We start from the raw sequence: 22759 nt of genomic DNA, 5'->3' as shown, positions 1-22759 counted from the left end.
ACCGGCAACGAAACCGGCTGGTGTGCCCTAGGTATTTGAAATATCCTGTCCATCTTTCTCCTTTGTTTGGACTTTTTTGTTGAATTGGTTGGTGCACAAATTTAATTTCGCATCAAAACAAGAGGTCTCATGCTTAAGACCCAACGATCAAGCTATCAATTAAAAGTACAAAGATGGAGGTGTACTTTCTCTTCCAATATCAACTTACTCCCCCCGTTTATATTTACTTGGCGTTCTGCATTTTCAGGCCCTGTAATCAATATTTGAAAATTCCAATTAAGGAAAACAGATGCTCCCAGGAGTACTTCTCACTACAGGATTTTCCTGATTATGGAATAGTTTGATGTACACCAGAAATGAATTCTCAGATGCTGCAGCACGAGCGCCACAGGTGGGCTCTTTGGGCCAGCGGACCTGGGAACTTGCGCCTAGCCCCGTTGAATACGGACGCCGTGGCTTCTCGTCTATCTCGCGTGGGCTTTCGCGCCGGCTGACACGCCGCCTCCCTTGGTACCTTCTCTTCTTCACCGACCCCGAGGCCGAGGCGACGGGATCTCTTCTCCCTCAGCAGTGAGCACCCTCCTCTTGCTTGATCAATCTCATCTTCTCCATCTTGCATCTACAGTTCTGTTGTAGCTCCTCCATGTTCTTGAACAGACTCGTTCCGATTGGTAAACTACAACTTCCGTGTGCTCGCGTCGGTGACCTTGAGACATGTTGAGCCTTCAGATGAAGAGAGATGGATGGCTGGGTCGCAATGGACGGCGGTGAAGTGAACGGCGTGCCGTCGGCGCAGAGTATCCCTGGAGAGTGAAGGGAGGAGCATTATCTGACGGCCGATAACTAATGCATATGCTGCCACCCTTATCCCGTACAAGCGACTGACGCGCGAGTGACTGACGAGCACGCACACGCAGGCGACCTTTGGATGGCGCATGGGTGATCGATCGAAAGGGATCCCTGCCGCCTCTGCGCGCAGCTGCGTAAGTTTTCGTGCGTACTGCGAGTAGTACAGCCGCCTGCGCGCAGCCAGGCCCAGGTAGCCCCTACGTTCTGTGGCTGCGCAGAAAGGGATCGAGCTCCACCGTACCTAACCTAAGCCCAGCTACCCTAGACGCGTGCATGGATACTGCCTGGCCTCGCGTCTTTCCTCTCCTAGTTATCGTAGCGTAGCCTAGCTCGTAATGAGATGGTGATTGCACTGCATGCACGCAGGCGCGCCGCTGTCACCTGGGATCTGCCATCCCTTGTTTGTTTTTTTTTGCTTCTGCTATACTGCTCGTGGTATGTGGAAACTTAGACTTCGATGCCTTTTTTTTCTGCTCCATCAAGCTCACATTGGATATCAACTTTTTTCGATAAAGGGAATATATTAATATCAAAAGATATCAATTACACCCAGCCTTTGCAACAACGCCCCACCCTAATGGAAGTACGGATGCACACAGCCAAAAAAAAAAAAAATCTAAGAAATAAAAGTCCCGCTATAGCCTTCTAGACCTAGCAACAGCAATACAATCACCACCGTGACAACACCTGAAGTACAGACTCTCCAAAAGCGACGCCTCCAAGAAGGAAACAGTGCACCAGCGCCGTCGTCGCCCGACCAAATGTCTTAGGATTTCTCCCTGAAGATAGTCCCCACTCTCAAAACAATGCCTCCAACAAGAACATTGCCAGGCACAACCAGTTAAGGCCAGACCTTGGGTTTTCACCCTGAGAGGTAAGACTCCGAACTTCCCCTGTGCATACCACTGCTGCAAGCCCGGAACGCCAAGCAGATCCCTCAATATCACGTTGACTCGAACCTCCTTTAGTCAGTCCACCAATCCGGCCTTCATGATATTCCTTCTTCTGACTTTATCATGGACCAAAAAGTCACCAGATGTCAACACAGAATATAGCTTCGCGGCGCTCCCTCCGGAACCAAATGGTCGGAATAAAAACATGGGTGCGCGCGACCGAATACCACCCGATCCAGCAAACTGCAGGCAAAATATGCACTGTTCCATTCGCCAGCGGAGCTTTCCGGAACTCATCTCTCCAGCCAGATCAAAGCAAACTGACCTCCGGTAGATCTTCATCTTCGCTTGCGAGAAACCCGAGGACCGCCACCAAAAACAAAGCAAGACCAGCAGCCCCCACGCCGCCAGTCCCTCCTGCCGGATCACCAGGGAAGAAGACGGCGGCGCGGATCATGCGTACCACCGCTGAACCGTCACCGGGGACGGAGGCCGCCACCGCTCCACCGAATCCTCCATGGCTACCGACGGAGAGCATCAGGCCCCGGCCAAGTAGCCGTGCCACCCGGCTTCCTCCACCGGCGCTTTATCACCTCCCATGGAACGCCACTGTGGAAACCCTCTCCTCCCCCTCGTCGTTCGACGGAAGGGGCGCCGCCACCACCGCCGTGGCCGGGGCCGGGGCTGTGGCCGGGCCGGGGCCGAAGCCGGGGCCAAGGCCAAGGCCGGGGCCGGCAGCAGCGGCGGCTGAGGTACGGCGATCCGGGGGCGGCTGCTCGGGCGGGGCGGGTAGATCCTCCGCCGCCGCCCGGGAGGGGGGCGGGAGAGGAGGAGGCGGCGGCTAGGTTAGAGGAGGTGCTGGTGTTTACTGGTCTTGTCCCATTGGATATCAACTAGGCTTGTTTTGCAAGCAGTGGCGGAGCTGGTGTAGAAAGATTGGGTGCAAATGAACCCAATGATTTTTGCCAAATCTTCAATATATTAGTATCGTGGTTGAATTTTAATGATAGATTATACCATAAGCAATAGAGCTGAACCCAATAACAATGTGCTCTAGCTTTGCCACTGTTTGCAAGAGCAAATTTACACTACAAACCAATTGTGTGTAGCATGTAGGAACAAAACAACGCGATCGACGACGATGATCCTAGTTATAATTCCTGTCAATCTCTTACAAATATCATCCATAATGAACTCCAATATAAGTTAACTATTTTTCATTTTTTATTTCATGCGTGGACTTTTATTTGAAAGCTGGCAGGAGTGATTTTTATAAACTGGATGACAACTACCACAATAATAGTGAGCATATAAAATGAATAAAATCTTATATAAGCAAAGTTAGTTGAATCCGCACAATTTCGATTTTTTGTCATTGATTACTACAAGCGATGCTATTCTCATACAGATGAGAGAGCTTGCACACATGGTTGACTCATGATTTATCCCACATTCCCACTATGACTTGCAAGACAAAATTGAGCATGAACATACAAGCAAGAACCAACGACAATGGTTCAATTTATACAAGAAGTTCCTACGAATATGCATAACTAATCATACACTAGAAGTTGTCATACACTTTTGTGATCTCTCTCATGATCTTTAAAGATACTAGGACAATGCCCGCGCGTTGCTGCGGAAGAGCAAGCACAGAGACCGTGTGTTGCTACAGTGGCACATTAATTAAATCAAAAGAACAAAAATTAAATGTTTAAATTTTTACGTCAATGGAATAAAAAATAACATATCTTTTGTACCGTGCAATAGTGAAAATTATAGAACATGAATTTGAAACATGTAATGGTACAAATCAGTGACAACTTAGATTGTGTAATAGTGAAAATTGCAATGATGTCAAGCATAACAACAAATTACGGCTATAGCATGTATTTTACACCTTGTGATCAAATCAAAGTGTCTACACCAAAGTAATAGGCTGTTCTTACATACTCATGATCTGCAACAAATTAATAAATTAATAAAAAATGACGTATGTATGTTTTCGATGTAGCAGCTCAAGGTCTCATCCTCCATTTCACAAAGCTTATGATCTGCAACAAATTCAAGTCTTTGCGAATACAACATGTTAAAATATGTCATTCCATTAAATTTGCGGTATAAAAACATGCAATTCAAAACAATGCCAACATATACAACTGTACACATAAGCTAGCTAGCTTTTCATGTAATGTGTTGATTACTCATATAATATACATAGGCTGAATTAGGTACCAAGGGGAAAAAATGCACCATATGCATCATAGTTGGCTGTTATGGAGAATGATGTAGATGAAAAAAGTTCAGTAAGTTGTAAGAGACATATTGGCGTGTTAAGAAATGTACCTTCATATCTCGCATGTTCTATAAAAAAATCATATGTCATCTCCATTATTCAGTAGTGTATAACTTCATTGTTCTAATAATAGATACCATGATAAATACAATTATCAGAAGTTTCCTTAGCCTCTCATAACCTATGCAATTTGAAAGACTAACTAACCTATATTTACTCTGTGATGTCATTAGAGATCTGTCACCTCGTGTGATTATAATTCTTCACCCGTGATTCTCTTGAGTCCAACATAACAACAGTCTCCTTGTGATCCTTTTCCTTTCCTCTACTCAAAATCTAAGGTCACCAACAAAAAGATAGATCATCTTGTACATGAACTATTATATTGCTGAGAACTTTCTATGATCAATATGCTCTTTTCTTTGTGAACAAAATTCTGCCCCCTCTGGGATCCAGATCAAACAGCAAGAGAGAGGGATAGGGGCAGAGTGCAATACAAAACAAAGTATCAGGCATTCAGGCTGTCAGCATTAGTAGCAAGAGTAGCAAGAGAGTGCACGCTCGAGCAAAACCACAATGCGTCACTTCGAACGCGCAAGAGGCGGGTCAGCACGGAGAGAACCATGTTGGCGTCGAAAAGATTTCGATCGAGTCAAGCACGAAAAGGATACAGATCGACTCTGATCGTTACAATTCGCACGTTAGAGCAGCCGAACAACAAACCAGCCCCCCCACCCCCCCGCAAAAAAAAAGAACAACAAACCAGCCACCCCAGTTCCTTTTGACAATATAGGAAACATCTGCACCATCGAGCTAGTAAGTTCCGGGCGCGTGCACTCGTTCCGGTCAGCTGCACGTCGTATGAAGGCTGGCTAGCTAGACGTGATTCATAAGAAAGCGTACAACGGACGGACGAAAGCGCATACGACGGACCAAACCACGGAAACACTTCTCCCTTTATTATTAGGTATAGATTAACAAACACACACTATATAGTTTATTAAGTTGTAGAAAGTAACTTAAAAATGAGTCAGGTGACAAACTAAAGTTTAAACTTAGCACAACACAGATGTATTATTCCATGATATACATTACAAATGTATACCATATAACACCGAAACAAATATTTAACAAAGACAATATGTTGTTAGTTGAAAAATTAATTAATTAATAAATCTTGCTAAATTTTATAATGATACACTAATTTATAAAATGTATGGAAGTTTAATATAAATTATATTTATTTGGTTTCATCATGTCTAAACTTTGGTTGAAACAACTCCAATGGATTGACAGACCAATAATTTGGCAACAATGAGCGTGCACGCTATCTTGGAAAAAGTTGCCGCAATTAGATGTTTCCCATTCATTATGTTGGTTGAAGATTAGGCCAAATAATTAAGACATATTTAGTGGTTAGTGAGATATGTTGCCAAGTTTGGATTAAATTAACAAATGTGTTAGCAGATGAACTCCTATATTATATTTTAGTTTTACTTTAATATGTTTTTAATATATGACGTGTTACAATTTTAAATTTTGTATTAAATGCACATAAATGTGTATGGTGTTGCAGAGGCGGATCCAAGGGGGGGCGAGCGGTGGCCAGGCCCCCCCTATGCTTTGGCCACCCCCAACGACATGTAACAGGGGCCACTATTTGTATACTTTCATTAGTCTTAATACTCAGACCATTAGCACAAGGTTTAGTCCTAAATTACTAATCCAGCCCAGCCCAAAACAATTACTAGTCAATGGCCAAAGGCCACAATAACGTGCGTACTGGCCTGGCAAAGCAGAATCGATGGCTTAATGCGCGTATTCCTGATAGGATCGGTTTCCTCTACACGATCTCATCTATATCTCCTCCTCGCCGGCTGCCCAGCCGGCTGCCGCACACGATTTCCTGGTTGAGCATCGCCGCGGCTGCGCGAGGATACGGCCGCACAGGATTCGAGCCATCTATATGAACTGTCGACGACCACTAGGATCTGCCGCCGCCAAGCCCTAATTCCTAGCCTGATTACGCCAAGGTATTGCTGTATTACTATAAATCATGTTCTAGTTTAATTACTAAATCCAGTAATTACTATATGCTAGTTTGGTTCCGTTATTTTGTACTGGTGGATTTGCTTGGCATGAAGAGAAAGACACCACCCATTAGTAGTTATTCAAACCAGTAGAAATGTTTTGTAAATTTATGTCAGACTTCTATCAAAACACTAGCAGTAGGCGGTGTCTCTTTTGCGTTTGTATGTTGTAGCACATGGATGCTGACCGGCCTGTTGTTTCCTTTTACAATGGAAATCGATCTTATCGAGATTGCTTGGAAGAAAACAGTTAGATATCCACAAATACTTATAAGATTGCTGATTTTTCGCGATGTATCCATTTTATTGTCAATGTGTTCGTCGCCCGGCCCCCCCTATACTCAAATCCTGGATCCGCCCCTGTGGTGTTGTAAGGCCAACAATGTTTTATTCTAATAATGGAATAAGTGTGTGCTAATTCTTTAGCTCTTAAATATTACAAAGACAAGATTTATGTCTAACAAAGCATGAGGCTAGACCATAATTGCCGTAGACTCGATATTATTTACACATACCATGGATTCATGTCTAGTTTAATGCTCCCTCATTTCAATCTACATCAGGCAAAGTCATAGAAGGGAGTACTATCAATGAACAATATTCTAGTCGTAGGACTTGCCGAATTTCACTCTGTGTTATAGTGCCATGTCCGCCCATTGTCCAGCCGATTAATTATCTTCTAACCTGCACTAGTGTAAGCCTCTGCGTGACCCACTCCACTTAAGTTCATCGGGAAAACATTTAGAGACCTCTACTTGAAATCGGTAATCACCAAATCATCATCCCAGGAATTATTGTTATTGAATTCATTCATGCTTCAAATCCGTTCTATACCGAAGTACTTCCTCCGGTCCAAATTAGTTGATTCCACTTTGTCTAAATATGGATGTACCTAGATGCATTTGTTAACTAGATACATCTGTATCTATATAAAATGGAATCAACTAATTTGGATTGGAGGGAGTAGCAAAAAAGTAGATGGCGCTCTCTTTTTATGCCATGCTCCACTGGTTATGCGTGGAATTTAACAAGGTGCATGGGTTTTGTCCTATCTTAGCCACGAAAGGAAGAACAATCGAACTATAAAGTAATAGATACATGGCTAGCTCGATCGATCGTGCAGTAGGAGCGTCGACTAATCTATACTGCTCTAGGCCTTTGCTATGCATGGAGCCATGGAAACAGTAAAATATATCTTGCACTTGCCTCTCGTACTTCAGCTATAGCCTTGAGCTCGGGCCACATACCAACTCTGATCAATGCTTGGTGAAGCAGCAACGCTCGACAGGTTTTACTGATTCCTAGGCCGCTCGCCCGCGCGCGGGGCCTGGCGTCAACCTAGATCAAGTAAATATAGTTTGGTTTGCAAGCGATGGATGGATTGCCTTGCAATCTAAAGTACAGTACTAATCCCCATTAATCCGTTCTTGTTTCCTCACATCTAAACCTCCTCGAGCTCGAGCACCGATGCTTCCTCGATGACAAAACAAGATCACATCCCGTGTATGCCGTTGGTTGAACTGGACAAGTAAGTCAAAGATCTAGTGGAATTTGAGTTCAGTATCGGAAATCTTAATCCGATTTCGTTATGTGTCCGTTTTTACTGGGTGTGGCATACATGCCTGAAACATTTTGGTGAAATTTCAGTACCTGTCGGTGCATTCTTTTGGATGCATGGAAGTAATAAGCCCTGGCCCGTTTGTGCCCTGTGTCGAGGCCCATTTCAGACGGAGTTCTTACAGTGGTTAGTCTAATCTTGCCGACATCCTCTGACTTTCTTCAAGTAGATCTATATCACTGTTAGGGAGTCAAGAACTCACAGTACTGTAAAACTGTAAATGGTACATAAGATTAAATTTGTGTTCAGTAATTGTTTCCCTGTCACAGTAGGAGACATTACATTTCAGTGACTCATGTAACTATTACCACCGACAACGATTTTTTGCCCACTTGATTCCTTTGACAGCTTGGGCTATATTTGGTAGCAAAGTATTTTAACAATACTAATATCTCAAAATACTACAATTTAAATAATTTAATGTGTTTGGTTGTGACTAAATAGTGGTATTAATATTTCAATATCCTTTAAAACATGTTTTTTAACTAGGCAAAATATTTGCGATTTTCAATGATTATGGAGAAGTTTTTTAGAGCCTTTAGCCTTTACAAGCAGAAATTCAGTTCGGCACATGGGAACATATGCTCCTACCATCGGAAAAAACATTTCAAAATGTCAAAAATATTGAACGGAAATTTTCGCCCTTACATATCGACATTATATGTGCGCACATCAACTTTTGTGAAAAACCAACAATTTTTGTGACTTGTGTGAAAAAATAAAAAAAAATAAAGCCTCATCTAGACAAGCTTTTTTACATAAAAAGTTGTCTTTTTTACACATGACTCTAAAATATTGGTTTTCCATGGAACGACTTTGTGAGCGTGTAGAATTTTGAGATGTACCCACTAAATGTTGTGTCCGAATTTTTCAACATTTTGATAGTGTATTTAAAACAAAATTTAAAAAGCGGGAGCATATGCTCCCGGGTGCCAAAACACCATTCAACTTTACAAGCCAAGTCTTGGCCTATGAAAATATTAAAATACATAGGCCTACTCCAGCGGCATAATAATACTAAGCGATTTGGCTCTTGTGAGGCTCCACATTGCACCCCTCCTCTTTAATCTTCTCTATGAGGACCGCTGAGGTTGAAGATTGATTCATAAAACCACGGAGTTCCTCTCTTTCCAAATTGTCAGACAAACTAAAATTGCGATGGGGAATGAAGTACTTCTTTGATGGAAGGGAAAGTTTCCACCCATTTGGGTCAATGTCGACAATCCCAAGCAAAGCTTTCAAATAGGACAACACTCGTTTGAGTGAAACAACATTTGAGAATGAGCTGAGCGACCGTTTCTTTTTGGTTGCAAATCTTAAAAAGCCCACAATTTCGTCATCCCCTCTTTTCAAGCCTATTAGTCGTTGAAACATGTTTTTTTTCTTAAAATGGGGAAAAGTATTTGCCCCAACCTACTAATTAAAGTAGGAGTCTAACATGAAAATAAAAGGTGGCATGTTACATCAAGGTCCTACTCCTAGAATAAGTTACTCGTACGCTTAGCACCCACAAACACCCAAATGTTCACATGCTATTTAATCTTTATTAGGAGTACGGAAGGTGGAGCATGCCTATTGTGGAATACACATGCATTACATTCATTCCAAATCTCTCAAAAAGCAAGGAGAGTGTTGAGGCCAGATCTATGCGCTTCGTCATGGAGGAGCACCGAGGAAGGATGGGTTGGGTCAAAGCCATGTGAAAATCTTGCAAGGATCCCAAGGGTTCCAAACCAAAGAGGGCACTGGAGAGTAAGCAAGGCCCAAAAATTGCATCCTAAATGCCAAGGCTGTCGAATAAAACATGCTATTTTTTGAAGTATTGGAAAAAACATCTCCGGACCTCGATTTCTGGAACTTAAGTATTGCTAGCCCAGTCATCTAGATAGTATGGTTTAATAGCATAGTTTTGAAAAGAGTCATATACACTTTTAGTACCACAACTTGTATTAGATGTGTAGTTTAGTATCACAACTTGCAATACGAGCACTCGAGGTACCACAATTTGTACCGAGCGAGCAAATAGGTCCACAGTCAATCGGAAGCAAACATGTGTCATTTGGCGTACACAGATTTAATTAGGCTAAAGAAAAAATAAAAAAATAACGTACGTTTATAGTTCACAAGTAGTTGTGTGTTGCAGTGGTAAATAAGTAAAGAAGAGAGCGGAAAAATGTACAATTTGGTTTTGCAAAAATTAGGACAGCACGTGTCATCTTTAGAGTGATTCGGACATATTTGCTCGCTCGGTACAAATTATGGTACCTGGGGGCTCATTTTGCAAGTTATGGTACTAAAAATATATATAACTCTTTTGAAAATACTGAGATACCAAACGAGCCCTCAGCTTTGATCTGATCAACGCTAAACTCTGAACCTCTCTCACAAAACGAGAAAAAAAACTGCCACGGGCTTTGAATGCCGTGTTTTTTTGAGAACTTTTGAATGCCGCGGGTGCCTTAGAATCTGCAGTACCGGTCCATACGGCCCATCCTGAGGCTTACGCACTCTGTTCATTTGTTCCAGGCCCAGTAAACTCGTGCCGTCGCGCTGTACATCTTCGTGGCGCCGTGCCGTGTCGTGTCGTGTCGCAGTGTTGTCACTAGACGATGTGCGCGTAGAGGAGCTGGTTCCAGACGTCGGGCACGCCGGGGAGGCACCAGTGGATGCAGTCGGCGTAGCTGCTCGGGTCCCGCCGCTGCGCCTCCGTGAGCGGATCCCACTGCCGCCGGTGCACGGACGGGTGCGCGTCCCTGCGCCGCTCCGACATCCCCGTCACGTTCACCACCCGCACCGCCACGCCGCGCGCGCCCAGCCGCTTGACTTGCTCCTCCACCGCGCGCCCGAACGCCGGGTTCAGGCCGTGATGGCCGCGGCCCTCGTCCGCCGCGGCGATCGGCTCCGTCTCGTTGTAGCACCCGTGGTTGTCGCCGTCTGAGGGGAGGTGGGTGGGCGACATGGACATGAAGAAGACGCTGGTGCGTGCGCGGTCGACGAGGAACTCCAGCCAGTCGGCCCACGTCGTCAGAGCTAACTCGAACGCGCGCAGGCCGTCGATCGCCTTGGATACCGTGTACTCGTGCTCCGCCGCCGTTGCCGTCTCGAACGAACCCCAACTGCACCGCACGAGCACCCATCAGCACGCATCCACGGTTTAATTAGCACTCCGTACAGTGATACGTCTGAACTTACAGGACTTTGATGGACGGGTGGCGCCACCAGAGGTAAGAGTTGAAGACGAGCACGTCGGCGTCTGTCCAGTGGCGGGCGTGTTCAACGATGGAGTTGGCGCGCACGGTGCGGTCGGCGACGCGGTGGTGCACCGGGTTGTCGGAGTTGGACTCCACGAGCAGCGGCGACCAGTAGAAGTCTACCGACGCGTTGTACTCCTGAAATCAGCACCCACCCGTTGATCGATTAAATTTCAGCGTTGAAATCAGCTGCAGTTAGAATGGATCGGTGTGACTTTGCAGATGAACGCAGCGTACATGGATGCTGAAGGCGAAGAGGGCTCCGCTTGAGTTGAGGGTCTTGTGGAGGCCAGGGGTGGCGGTGTCGATGAGGCACACCATGGACACCCACTGGTTCCGGTTCAGAGAGTCCCCCACGAACACCAGACGCTTGCCCCGCAGATTTTCCAGCAGGCTCGCCGCGTCGAACCTGCTCCGTTATCCACAGAATAGCTTAGAACAAAACAGTCATCATTCGTGCCCTAATCAGTAATGTAATACTGACATTTAGGCTCTCTTCGACTCCACCCAATAGACCTACGGAGTAGCACTTTATATGCTTGTGCACGCATGCGTGAGCAGTTGAACAACCGGCAGATCTTTAAACTTACTTCAGAGTTCAGAGACAGTGTATGGCGCGGACGTACCTTGGAAGGTCGCAGCCGTGCGGCTGCCACCGCCAATGTTGGTACCGGAGGTCCGTCCTGCCATACTTCCCACACGCCAAGTTCTCCGACATGAACCTGCACGCGTTCTCCTCGTACAGAGGGTACCCCTCCTCGTCGTACACCCACCGGCCGGAGGACATGTCGCACTCTTCCACGCCCCTGCCACCACCGTCCACAGCGGAAGCGGTCGGAGGCGGAGGCGCAGTCACCTGCTCGGTGGCGCCGCTGTTGCTCGTGGACGTCATGACCGTGAAGTCCGTGGTAAGAGGCGGATGCAAGGTCGGCATCTTGGCGGCGGCGCCGCTCCTTGTCGTGAACGAGACGATGGTGACGACGAACATCACGAACACCAGCAGCACGAACGAGCTGAAGCATTGGCTCTGGAGGCTGACGCTGACGGTGGCTAGTCCCCACACCCTCGTCGACCTCTTCGCGGATCCTTTCAACAGGCACCCGTCCTCGGGGTCGCCGGCGCTGGTGGCGCTCTGGCACTTGCGCGGCGGGGTGCTCGCGGCAACTTTGACAGCCATCTGTTCAGACATGTACACAGGCAGGAGGATCAAATAGGTAGCTTGCATGCACGGCGACAGGCGAGGTTGTTCAGTCACTGCAATATGCTGCAGCAGGTGCACTCGTTTGTTGTAAAAGGATCCCTCTTTTAGGTGAGAGTTGTTGCCACTGATTGACCTTTTCTGGTGCCGTGTCAGCCCAGACCCAAAGTAAATAATACTACCAAGTAGTACAAAACATAAAACTAGATGCACCTGTTTTGAAATAAATTTCACAGTAAAAATTCCACCTAAATTTGCTGTTTTAATCTTAAGAAACAAAATACTGCAATTTCTACACAATCGTGTAAGAGAAGTAAATCAATACCGATTTTGGTGTTTATCAAAAAAAAAAATCACGGTTACCTATTAGATTACTTCTCTTGGATTAATCATTGAAAGGACACCCGATAATCAAACTGGCTTCCAAAAGCATCTGCTTTGGAGTGAACAAAAATGATGTCAAATCTAGAAGACTTCAGATCTATAAGCCTGTGTGGAAATTGTGGCAAAATGTCTAGTTTAGGCCTCTTCTACAGAATATCATTTCTGACACTCGGAGTGCCTTCGTCCCAGGTAGGATGATTACGGACAATGATATTATTGTTTCGAGTGTTTCCATGCATTACAGAAAGTCTCAAAAACCCCCCGGAAATTTCTGCACCTACAATCTCGACCTTATGAAGGCTTACGACAGGAGCAATATGGGCTTTGCAGAACAATGGATAAAGTGGATCATGGAGTGTGTCAAGACTATCCGATAATCAGTGAAATTCAATGGCAAGCTGCTAGATAGATTCACTCTAACAACAGGTTTACGCTAGGGAGATTCTCTCTCTCTCCTTACTTGTTCCTCTTCGTGGGAAAGAGCCTCTCTGCCTTGCTCAAACATGAGATCAACTCAGACATGGTACAAGAGTTGAAGATATGCAGGAAATAGTCGGGTATTATGCACATCCTTTTTGCAGATGATAGTCTGTTTTTTTCCGTGCCGCTCCTGAACAAGCTACCATAGTTAATGGGGGTCTTGAGAGAGTATGATAAAGGAATAAGAAAAAATTTAAGCCCCGCTAAATGCTCAATCATGCTAGGACAAAATTGCTTGGAAGAAGAGGGCGCTGCGGTGGAAGCGATCCTAAATATTGGGGCCGTATCAATGGAGGATAAATACCTGGGACTTCCGATACCACAAGGGTGTATAAAAGAAGGAAAGCTGAAGCCATCAAAATAAAAGTTAAGAAAGAAATGTTCGGACTGGAATGAAAAATATAAATCTGGAGCTACAAAAGAAATTATGATAAAGGCAGTGGCACAAGATATTACAAATTATGCCATGAGTGTTTTTTCAATTCCCCGTTGGTCTATGTGATGAACTTACTCAAATTAAATGTGATTTTTGGTGGGGAGATGAGGAAGAAAGAATAAAAATACATTGGTTGGCATGTGGAAAGATTACCAGGCCTTACTGGTGAGATAAGCTTGGCACCTGCTGCAATTCTCGGATAGCTTCTGTGCTAGACTGCTGAAATCTAAATACTATCCGGTCAGCTTACAGACACAATGGTCGGTCATAATGTTTCATCTTTTTCACAAGGTATGAATCACGGCCTTGATCTCCTAAAAAAAGTTATAATATAGAGGATTCATTCAAGAACAAAATTCAGGATTTGGAGAGATAATTGGCTCCCAAGAGGAAATCATAATGTTATAGGAAAAGCAAGTAACCAAAGGCTTAAATGGGTTGCTGATCTCATTAACCCGGATAATAGATCATGGGACGAAACAAAGGTAAGGTCTCTTCTATATCTGACGGATGCTGAAGAAGTTTTAAGGATTACTTTGTCTTCAAACCAAAACAAAGACAGTATTGCATGGACACATGAAATAAATGACATTCTTTCAGTTAGGAGTGCTTACAAGCTAGGTATGCAACTGCAAGATTGTGAGAGACAAACATCAACTAGCATAAACCCTGAAGGTGACTATTCCCTATGGAAGCTAATCTGGTCTGCAAATGCCCCTCCCAATGGTTGAAAACTTGCAACGAATTCTCTTGGCGTTCAGGCTCATCGTTGTAGAAGGAAGATGGAAGCGATGCCAACATGCACTCTTTGTGGTAGAGAGCCTAAAACGGCTCATCATGCAGTGGTGGCATGTACAAAGCCTACAACACTAAGACAACATCCAATGAATTCTTGGTCTCTGATGTCTACGCACTCTTCTATTCCTGTAGACAGTGTTGGGCCTCCAAGAGCAGAGGTTTGTAGAACAGCAACAAGTTTCCCTTAAGTGAATCACCCAAGGTTTATCGAACTCAGGGAGGTAGAGGTTAAAGATATCCCTCTCAAGCAACCCTGCAATTACAATACAAGAAGTCTCTTGTGTCCCCAACACACCTAATACACTTGTCAGATGTATAGGTGCACTAGTTCGGCGAAGAGATAGTGAAATACAAGTAATATGGATGATTGTAAGTAGTAATTGCAATCTGAAATAAAGATGGCAGCAAGCAAATATGTAACAGAACTTGTTGGAAACGGTGTTTCAATGCTTAGAAACAAGGCCTAGGGATCATACTTTCACTAGTGGACACTCTCAACATTGATCACATAACTGAATAAATAAATGCTACTTTCTACACTCTCTTGTTGGATAACAAACACCATTCATTGTGTAGGGCTACAAAAGCACACCTCAAGCCGGAGTAAACAAGCTCCACAACATCCGGAGTTCATATTTAAGTAACCTCTAGAGTGCATAATAGACCGTTGCAATTTAGACCGAGTACTAACATAGCATACACACTGTCAACAATAGCTATGAAAGGGGGAATAGATCGCATCAATACTATCATAGTAATAGTTAACTTCATAATCTACAAGAGATTACAATCATAACCTACGCCAAGTACTACATGATGCACACACTGCCAACATTACATCATGGAGAAGGAATAGACTACTTTAATAACATCACTAGAGTAGCACATAGATTAATAATGATACAAAGCTCATGATCACATAAAGATCACACCATGGGAGAGAGAGATGAACCACATAGCTATCGGTAGAGCCCTCAGCCTCGGGGGAGAACTACTCCCTCCTCATCATGGGAGACAGCAACGGCGATGAAGATGGCGGTGGTGTCGATGGAGATGACTCCGGGGGCAATTCCCGATCCCGGCGGCGTGCCGGAACAGAGACTTCTGTCCCCCGAAACGGAGTTTCGCGATGGCGGCGGCGTCCCTGGAGTCTTTCTGGAGTCTCGTCAATTGGTATCGTGTTTTTAGGTCACGAGGGGTTATATAGGCGAATAGGCGGAGTCGGAGGAGCCAGGGGGCTCCCTCCCCATAGGCTGGCGCGGCCAGGGGGCCACCCGCGCCGCCTTATGGTGTGGGTCCCCTGCTGCCCTTCCTCGTCTCCCCTTCGGACTTCTGGAACCTTCCGTGAAATATAAGATCGTAGGATTTTGTTTCGTCCAATTCCGAGAATATTGCCCGAACAACCTTTCTGGAACCAAAAACAGCAGAAAACAGGAACTGACACTTCGGCATCTTGTTAATAGGTTAGTTCCGGAAAATGCATAAAATTATTATAAAGTGTGAGCAAAACATGTAGGTGTTGTCATAAAACTAGCATGGAACATCAGAAATTATAGATACGTTGGAGACATATCAGTCTCTCGCTCCTGAAAATTTCTTCACTTATGCCGAGAATAAGTGGGTACTTGTCCTGCTAGACCAATGCAATGCTGAAATGAGATCAAAGCTGATTTTCCTCTGGGGTCGTGTGCTTGGCATATAAGAAACAATTACATTTTTGGTGATGGCAAATGTGGCATAGAGAATTCTTCTATTTACATGCAGTCGTACCTCGCCTCCTTTATGTGGAGAAAGATTATAAAGGAAAGAGGGCGATCCAACCTTTAGGTGATGGTATGCCAAAAAAGAAAGAACTCCCTAGTGACTGGACGATGTCAGCATTTGGGTGGCAAAAATTGAACGTTCATGTTGGTTTCCTAATGGAAGAAAATAGGGGAACGTGGGGTACGGTATTAAGGGACCATGAAGACAAAGTAGTTGTCTCAGCCTGGGGGATGACTGACCCTTGTCCCAACGCCAAAATGGCTGAGGGACTAGCATTCCTGTAAGGTGTTAAAGCCATCATTCCACTTGCAACTTCACAAGTTATTGTTGAGTGCGACAATGAAAATGTGGTTGATGAACTGAAGATGAAGGACAAAAGAAAATTTCAATTAGCCTTTGTCATGTCAGATTCAAAGTAGGTATCAAAAATGCTCCCAGATTTTGTAGAAAAAGGTTAATGTGGATTGTAATTATGTGGCTCACAATATTGTTAAGTTTGGTAGAAGTGTGGGTTATGGAGGGTGTGTTACTGGCAACAAAAAAAATAGCGTGCTATTTCGGAGTTATAGGGGCGCTATAGCGTATTTAGAGAGTGAACGCTACGCTATGCACATTTGACTCGTTGTGGCGCTAATCACGCTATTAGCGGCGCTATGCGCGCTATTTTTTAGCGTTATAGCGGTGCTATTTTTTTAGCGTTATAGCGGTGCTATTTTTACAGGGAAATCGAGCCGTCGACTAGCTATTTTGGATCTTTTGGCCCACGAGCTTCCGAAATCCTCATTCTAACCGTAGCCATTTAACCCATTGGAAACCACAGAAGCACATCGACAATTCTCACTCCTCCTCACACAATGCGTACATGTTGAAGAAGAAGAAGAACCAACATCACAACGAGTAAAAGCTGCTAATCATTCGCGAAAAAAAGAGTAAAAGTTGTTGATGCAATCTGCCTATGAAGAAGAAGAAGTTGCTTCTAGTTTTTCATTGTGATGAGCTGCAATAGGCGGTTTTTCTTCTGAATCAGATGATGACCGCATGCATTATCCATCTAGTTCATCTCATTTTGATTAATTATTACTTCTACTGCTATGTAATTGGCTCTTTAATTGTTTGCATGTTGGCAGGTTAATTAGTTATCTACTTGTCTACTTGTTGGACTAACAAATCATTGTCTTTTAGTGCGATCAAGACTTTGTCAATTTGATTTGTTGATCGTTGTGATGTGGATAATTTTTGAGCTGCTAAAATCTTTAATATACATACTACATTTGTTATTTTTTAACTTTTTGTGAAACGCTATTTTCTAAAATAGCGTGCTATTAGCACATTATAATCTTCATAGCGTATTTTGAAAGGCCACACTATTTTGTTTAGCGCGCTATTTTTTTTCCTTAGTTACTGGGCTCGGTTCATCCTTGTGTGTTGGAACATGTTCAAACAGATTCTAATGGTATTTGTAACCTTGTCTCCGTTACACTAAGTAAATACAAAACTCATTAAAAAAATGATGTCCGAAGTTTAAACAAATCAAAGAAACTGATGCGTGTAGTATATCTCTTTGTCCTAAGTTTATGTTTAAATTTTCATTCAAACACATAATTTATGTGGTCTGTGCAACAACAAAAAAACTTGATCCACCATAAATTGTTTGCGTATAAAAGACATGAATGCAAAGAAAATATTTTTCTTTTATAGATGTTACACATTTGAGACATTCTGATCGAGGAGTTCCGATGGTAAGTTGGCAATGCCGGTCTACACATCGGAACATCCGGTGCACCGACCGGTCAGACCGATCGTCTCGCTAGTTTGCTTAGACGGTGTACCAACCAAGTCGTCGAACCGGAGCAAACCGGCGTCGTTGCCGATTGTTCCCGTTGTGACCAAGATGGGTGCCGACGCTTCGTATTTCATTTTGGTAAAGGCCGGAACCATATATAGCCGGTGGCAACCGGACCTACCGGCACCGGTGACACCGGACTATGCATCGGTTTTCCAAAAACATCTCAAATGATGTTTTCTACTAAGAATTAACTCTCCTCACTTTTGTTATGGCTATATATGTGCTTGTAGGTTGTGTGTATAGGGCTTTGGTATCATCCCTATCAAGCTCATTGAGACCACACCTCTTAATAATACGGTGATTACTATTGACTCAAACATAAATATAAAACGAAAAATGGACAACACTGGCACTTATCTTTCTTTATTGAATGGGGAGTCTCAAACCACCGCCCATCAACATTTGTGAACTAAAACCTATGTAAATATTTTTAGGTAACATCAGTCCATATTTTAGCTCCGGTTTTATCATCAGCCAAAATAAAGGTTAACCGTATAATACCCTTACAATTACCTTGTTGTTTAGTTCATGAAAATAATATCATTATGTTGCACCATTTGATTATATTTCAATCTTTGTTTTTGGTTTCACTTGGCATATCCATAAATTTTGAAGAAAAAACTGCCAATAAGTGTGCATTTTCCTTTTTTGGAAGTTAAATATTTTCAAATTTGACCAATTTTTTTATAAATACGAAGATGGCTATATTATTGAACTAGATGTCAAGATGAATCTAGCGATATTGATTTAGTGTCATAAATGATGCTGCTTTTTTAAGGGAGTTGGTCAAAGTTGATAAAGTTTAACCTAAGTCATATCTAAATCGTACGCTTATTTGAGCAGGAGTAGAGTAACATAAAAGTACAAGGAAAAAATAAAACAATAATCAGAAACTAAAACTGACATTAATCATGAAGTACCAACCTAGTACATAAATACAATCCAACAAAGGGAGTAGCAAAAAAAAACTTGTATTTACAAAGAATATTGCACACTACCAACATACACACATACACTGTCCTTACATATAAATCATAATTGAAAAAATAATGCAACCCAAGCATAAAAACATAGTCACTACAGTGACATACATATATACATCAACATAATGAACATGTCATAAATAAATTGTTCTAGTCTTTCTTCAGGATCCTGACACCCTTCCAGCGAGATTCCATGAAGCTGGAGTCATGGTTTTGGGCATACACTCCAAACTTGAAGTAGTGTGAGTCCCCGCCGCGGCCAGACACATGCAACTTCTCCTTGCCATCAATGAACACAGTGAGCCTAGACGCTTCGACGTCATGGACCACATTCAGTTTAAACCATCGGTCATAGATGTTGTCCTCAACAACCTGTCTGTCATAGTACCGCAGTGCACCGTTTATGACGTGAAGCATGAGCGTAGTTGCCGTCTCACCAGCTCCAAACACCTGCATGATAGACACCCCTGATGTGCCAGAGGGTACGTAGCCGTAACCCTCGAACTGCCACACGCCAGAGCTGTAGTCATACCCCTGGGTAGAAGAATACCATAAGTACCATATAAGTAAGATCACTAAATAAATCTAATATGCAAATATATACTGATCCTACTGATTATGTGGGTAACCTACTGTCATCCTAATCTCTGTTCTTGGGCTGGTGTGGCTTTGGCGGGTGTGGGGCTTGTCAGATGAGAGCACCCATAGCTTCCGCACGGTGCCATCAAAGCTATACCGCGATCCACTTGACTCGTCGTACGGACGCTGCAGCTCAAAATTACTCTCATCGAGACTCACAGCTTTAAACCCGTATGTTGGGTCGGTTGTTTTGGGCGTCCGTGTGCCCCTCGCTGCAACGCATGATGAACATGCTAACAAGACAAGCAGAGACACACAAATCCAAGACAGAGCTTGAGGAGCCATGTGTACTTTATATGTGTGTGACTTCTGCTTTGCCTTCTTCAGGTATGTACTTGTCTCTTGGTGTAGAGGCTTGTGATGAGATGCGGGATTCACGAGGTTCTGTGGGTTTATATAGTTCTTAGGGCCGGAGCTCACTATACTTGGAGAAAATGACACCTTTTCTTTTCCAAAATGTAGAATTGATAGCTTGATTAAATACTACTCATGATGTTGACACACGGATGACATGTTGAACAAATGTCTTGAATTGAACAAGTATTAAGTGATCATTAGCTAGTTGAATGTTCCTTTTATTGCGCGTACATGGTGAGACTGAGTGAGTAGCTAGCCAGTTTTCATTTGATTTGCTTTCAGCCTGCATTTGCCTAAGTGAATTAAGGAGGTTTTCTCTTTGTTTTGATGCTTCGCTTGGGCCTCCCTTTCAGCCTCGAAATTACCTTCCCAGCCGAATCTGGTCGCTAATGACAAAATGAGTACCTGACAATTGTATGGTCTGAAAACAATGTTCCATGGCCTAGTCAGTTAGAGTGATTATTTCCATATTCTTACGGATTTTTAAATATACAAGATCTCTGTTGTAATTTGCCTTTGTTTTCCTTAATGAATTTTCTTCCCACCGTATCTCGGCAGATTTGTTTATCGAGCATAAGCGATATCTTCGCTGTGATATTATGTGCCCGGTTTGAATGTTGTGAGCTGCCGCGCTAGAGCATGCCCTGATGCTAGATTCGGACGTCACGAGGAAAGGTTGTCTCCTCCACATTGGATAGCATGAAATCCGGATGAGACTTGGAAGAAGGCAAAAGATGATGACATTGGCTATCGTGAAGAATTCAGTCGTTTTCTCATTCACGTCGTGGACCAGACGAGGGGATACCGCTTATAGAGTTACAGATCAGTATGTGCAGGCGCCTCTTCCTTGCCAGCTAAACTGTTCTCCCAAAGTAAGCTGCCGTGTACACGAGGGCACGCGGAAGATTAATCACCGTTAATTTGAATTACCGTCGGTAACACGAAAATAACAGCGTGCCGTCAGTGTTGATTGCCGCTTCTTTCAAATGAACACTTCCGATGTAACAGTGCGTCAAGCTATAATTTAGTTTTTCACTGCCAGAAGGGTCGTCTGTGCCTGAGTCTTGATCCAGCAAGCAACATGTATGCATGTAAATTTGAATTCAACTGTCATGAAATAACCAATAACTACACGAGAGATATATCATCGCTATTGTTAATTATCCATTTTCCGAAAGCCTCTAGAAGTTTCTAATGCAATGACGACTCTAAATTACTAATCCATGAACATTCTATTTCTGAGAACGTGTGGTGGTCAGATCTTTATTTTGGACGTAGAGAGCAGATTCAGCTGTATAGGTATTTACAAGGCTCAAATGGGGCACGCAACGATGCATCCAGAATAGAAAAACTACACTTAATCTAATGCAAGCTGAAAACAAAATCTAGTCTAAACTGGCTAGCTACCCAGTCAATCCCTCTTCGTGTACGCAAATTAACGACCACTTAATAGAAAAATCCAACGCATGTATCCAACGCATCGTCTAAGTGTAAACATCAAAGAATGCTATTTAATTAAGCCGTCAACTCTCCGTTTTGGAGAAGAAACACTGTCAATTTCTCCAAGTATAGTGAGCCCCAGCCTAAGATCTAAGATCGACCTATATAAACGACAGGGAACCTGATTAGTCTCACATCTCATCTTGCGTCGAGAGATAGAGCTGAAAAGCAAACCAGAAGAAGCACCTATATGGCTTCTCGCGATCTGTCTTGGATTAGTGTGTCTCTCCTTGTCTCCGTGGCATCATTCTCATGCATTGCGGCGAGGAGCACACGGGCACCCAAAGTTGCCGACCCGACAGACGGGTTCACGGCACTGAATCTCGGCCAGGACAACTTTGAGTTGCAGAGACCGTATGACGAGGCAAGTGGTGCGCGGTACAGCTTTGACGGCACTGTGCGGAAGATGTGGGTGCTCTCTTCTGACAAGCCACATGCCCGCCAAAGCCACACAATGCCAAGAACAGAGATCAGGATCACTGTAAGTTAGTTACCAACATAATTACGTAACTTTTAGTTGTGCGCATTTTTGTTGTGTATTATCTTTTGTTTAAGTAGGCTGGATGTTGGTTTTATGTGTGTTTGTCCTACTTATGATAAGGCTAATTTCTTCCATATGTGTGGCATGTGTCACCCTTTTTGTTAGGCTATCATAAGTTTTGGCTTGTAATAAACTATGGGGTATATGCATCTATGGATATGTAGGCCGGAGGTAACAAAACATTTTAATTTCTGAAATAAAGTCTTCTACCTGCAGGGACATGACTATAGCTCAGGCATGTGGCAGTTCGAGGGGTATGGCTACGTCCCCTCGGGCACATCAGGTGTCTGCATCATGCAGGTATTTGGAGCCGGTGAGGCGGGGGCGGCCAGCACACTCATGTTGCATGTCTATGACGGCGCACTTCGTTACTACGACCGACAACTCGTTGAGGACAACATCTACAATCGGTGGTTTAAACTGAATGTAGTCCATGATGTAGATGGGTCCGTGCTCACTGTGTACATCGATGGCCAGGAGAAGCTGCATGTGCGTGGCCGCGGAGGCCATTCACATTACTTCAAGTTCGGCGTCTATGCGCAGCACCATGATTCTAACCGCATGGAGTCTCACTGGAAGAACGTGACGATCTTTAAGAAAAACTAGAATTAGCTATGTTGATATATATGTATGTTATGATAGTAGTGACTATCTTGTTTATTATGTTTGTTTTGTTCATTTATGATCTATGATTTTACTATTTTTATTTTCACTTTTTTGGGGTACTTGCTGGCATGATGATGATTGCTTGTATATTATAAGAGTGAAGATATCACTTTCGCTTTTTTCAGCTGTCTCTCAAAGCAAGATGAGACGTGAGACTAATCAGGTTCCCC

The 22759-nt window shown here is 43.6% G+C and overlaps 3 protein-coding genes across 3 annotated transcripts; 1 reads left to right on the top strand and 2 right to left on the bottom strand.

Annotated features, from left to right (window-relative positions):
• Positions 1-10040: 10040 nt before the first annotated feature.
• On the bottom strand, positions 10041-12202 carry LOC127319701 (xylan O-acetyltransferase 14-like). Its single transcript, XM_051349670.2, has 4 exons — positions 11624-12202; positions 11235-11406; positions 10939-11135; positions 10041-10862 (listed from the first exon to the last, which is right to left on the bottom strand). The coding sequence occupies exons 1-4, from the start codon at positions 12184-12186 to the stop codon at positions 10349-10351; spliced, it is 1446 nt and encodes a 481-aa protein (XP_051205630.1). The 5' UTR covers positions 12187-12202; the 3' UTR covers positions 10041-10348.
• Positions 12203-19036: 6834 nt separating this feature from the next.
• LOC127319692 (citrate-binding protein-like) lies at positions 19037-19846 on the bottom strand. Its single transcript, XM_051349659.2, has 2 exons — positions 19520-19846; positions 19037-19420 (listed from the first exon to the last, which is right to left on the bottom strand). Exons 1-2 carry the CDS (start codon positions 19808-19810, stop codon positions 19037-19039), a joined length of 675 nt encoding a protein of 224 aa, XP_051205619.1. The 5' UTR covers positions 19811-19846.
• Positions 19847-21572: 1726 nt separating this feature from the next.
• On the top strand, positions 21573-22529 carry LOC127319646 (citrate-binding protein). The gene is made up of 2 exons (XM_051349616.1): positions 21573-21863; positions 22140-22529. Exons 1-2 carry the CDS (start codon positions 21573-21575, stop codon positions 22527-22529), a joined length of 681 nt encoding a protein of 226 aa, XP_051205576.1.
• The last annotated feature ends 230 nt before the right edge of the window (positions 22530-22759 follow it).

Source organism: Lolium perenne, chromosome 4 (genome assembly GCF_019359855.2).
Source record: "Lolium perenne isolate Kyuss_39 chromosome 4, Kyuss_2.0, whole genome shotgun sequence".
Taxonomy (NCBI): domain Eukaryota; kingdom Viridiplantae; phylum Streptophyta; class Magnoliopsida; order Poales; family Poaceae; genus Lolium; species Lolium perenne.
The sequence above is the reverse complement of the archived record's forward strand: the minus strand, read 5'-3'. Positions and strand labels throughout refer to the sequence as shown.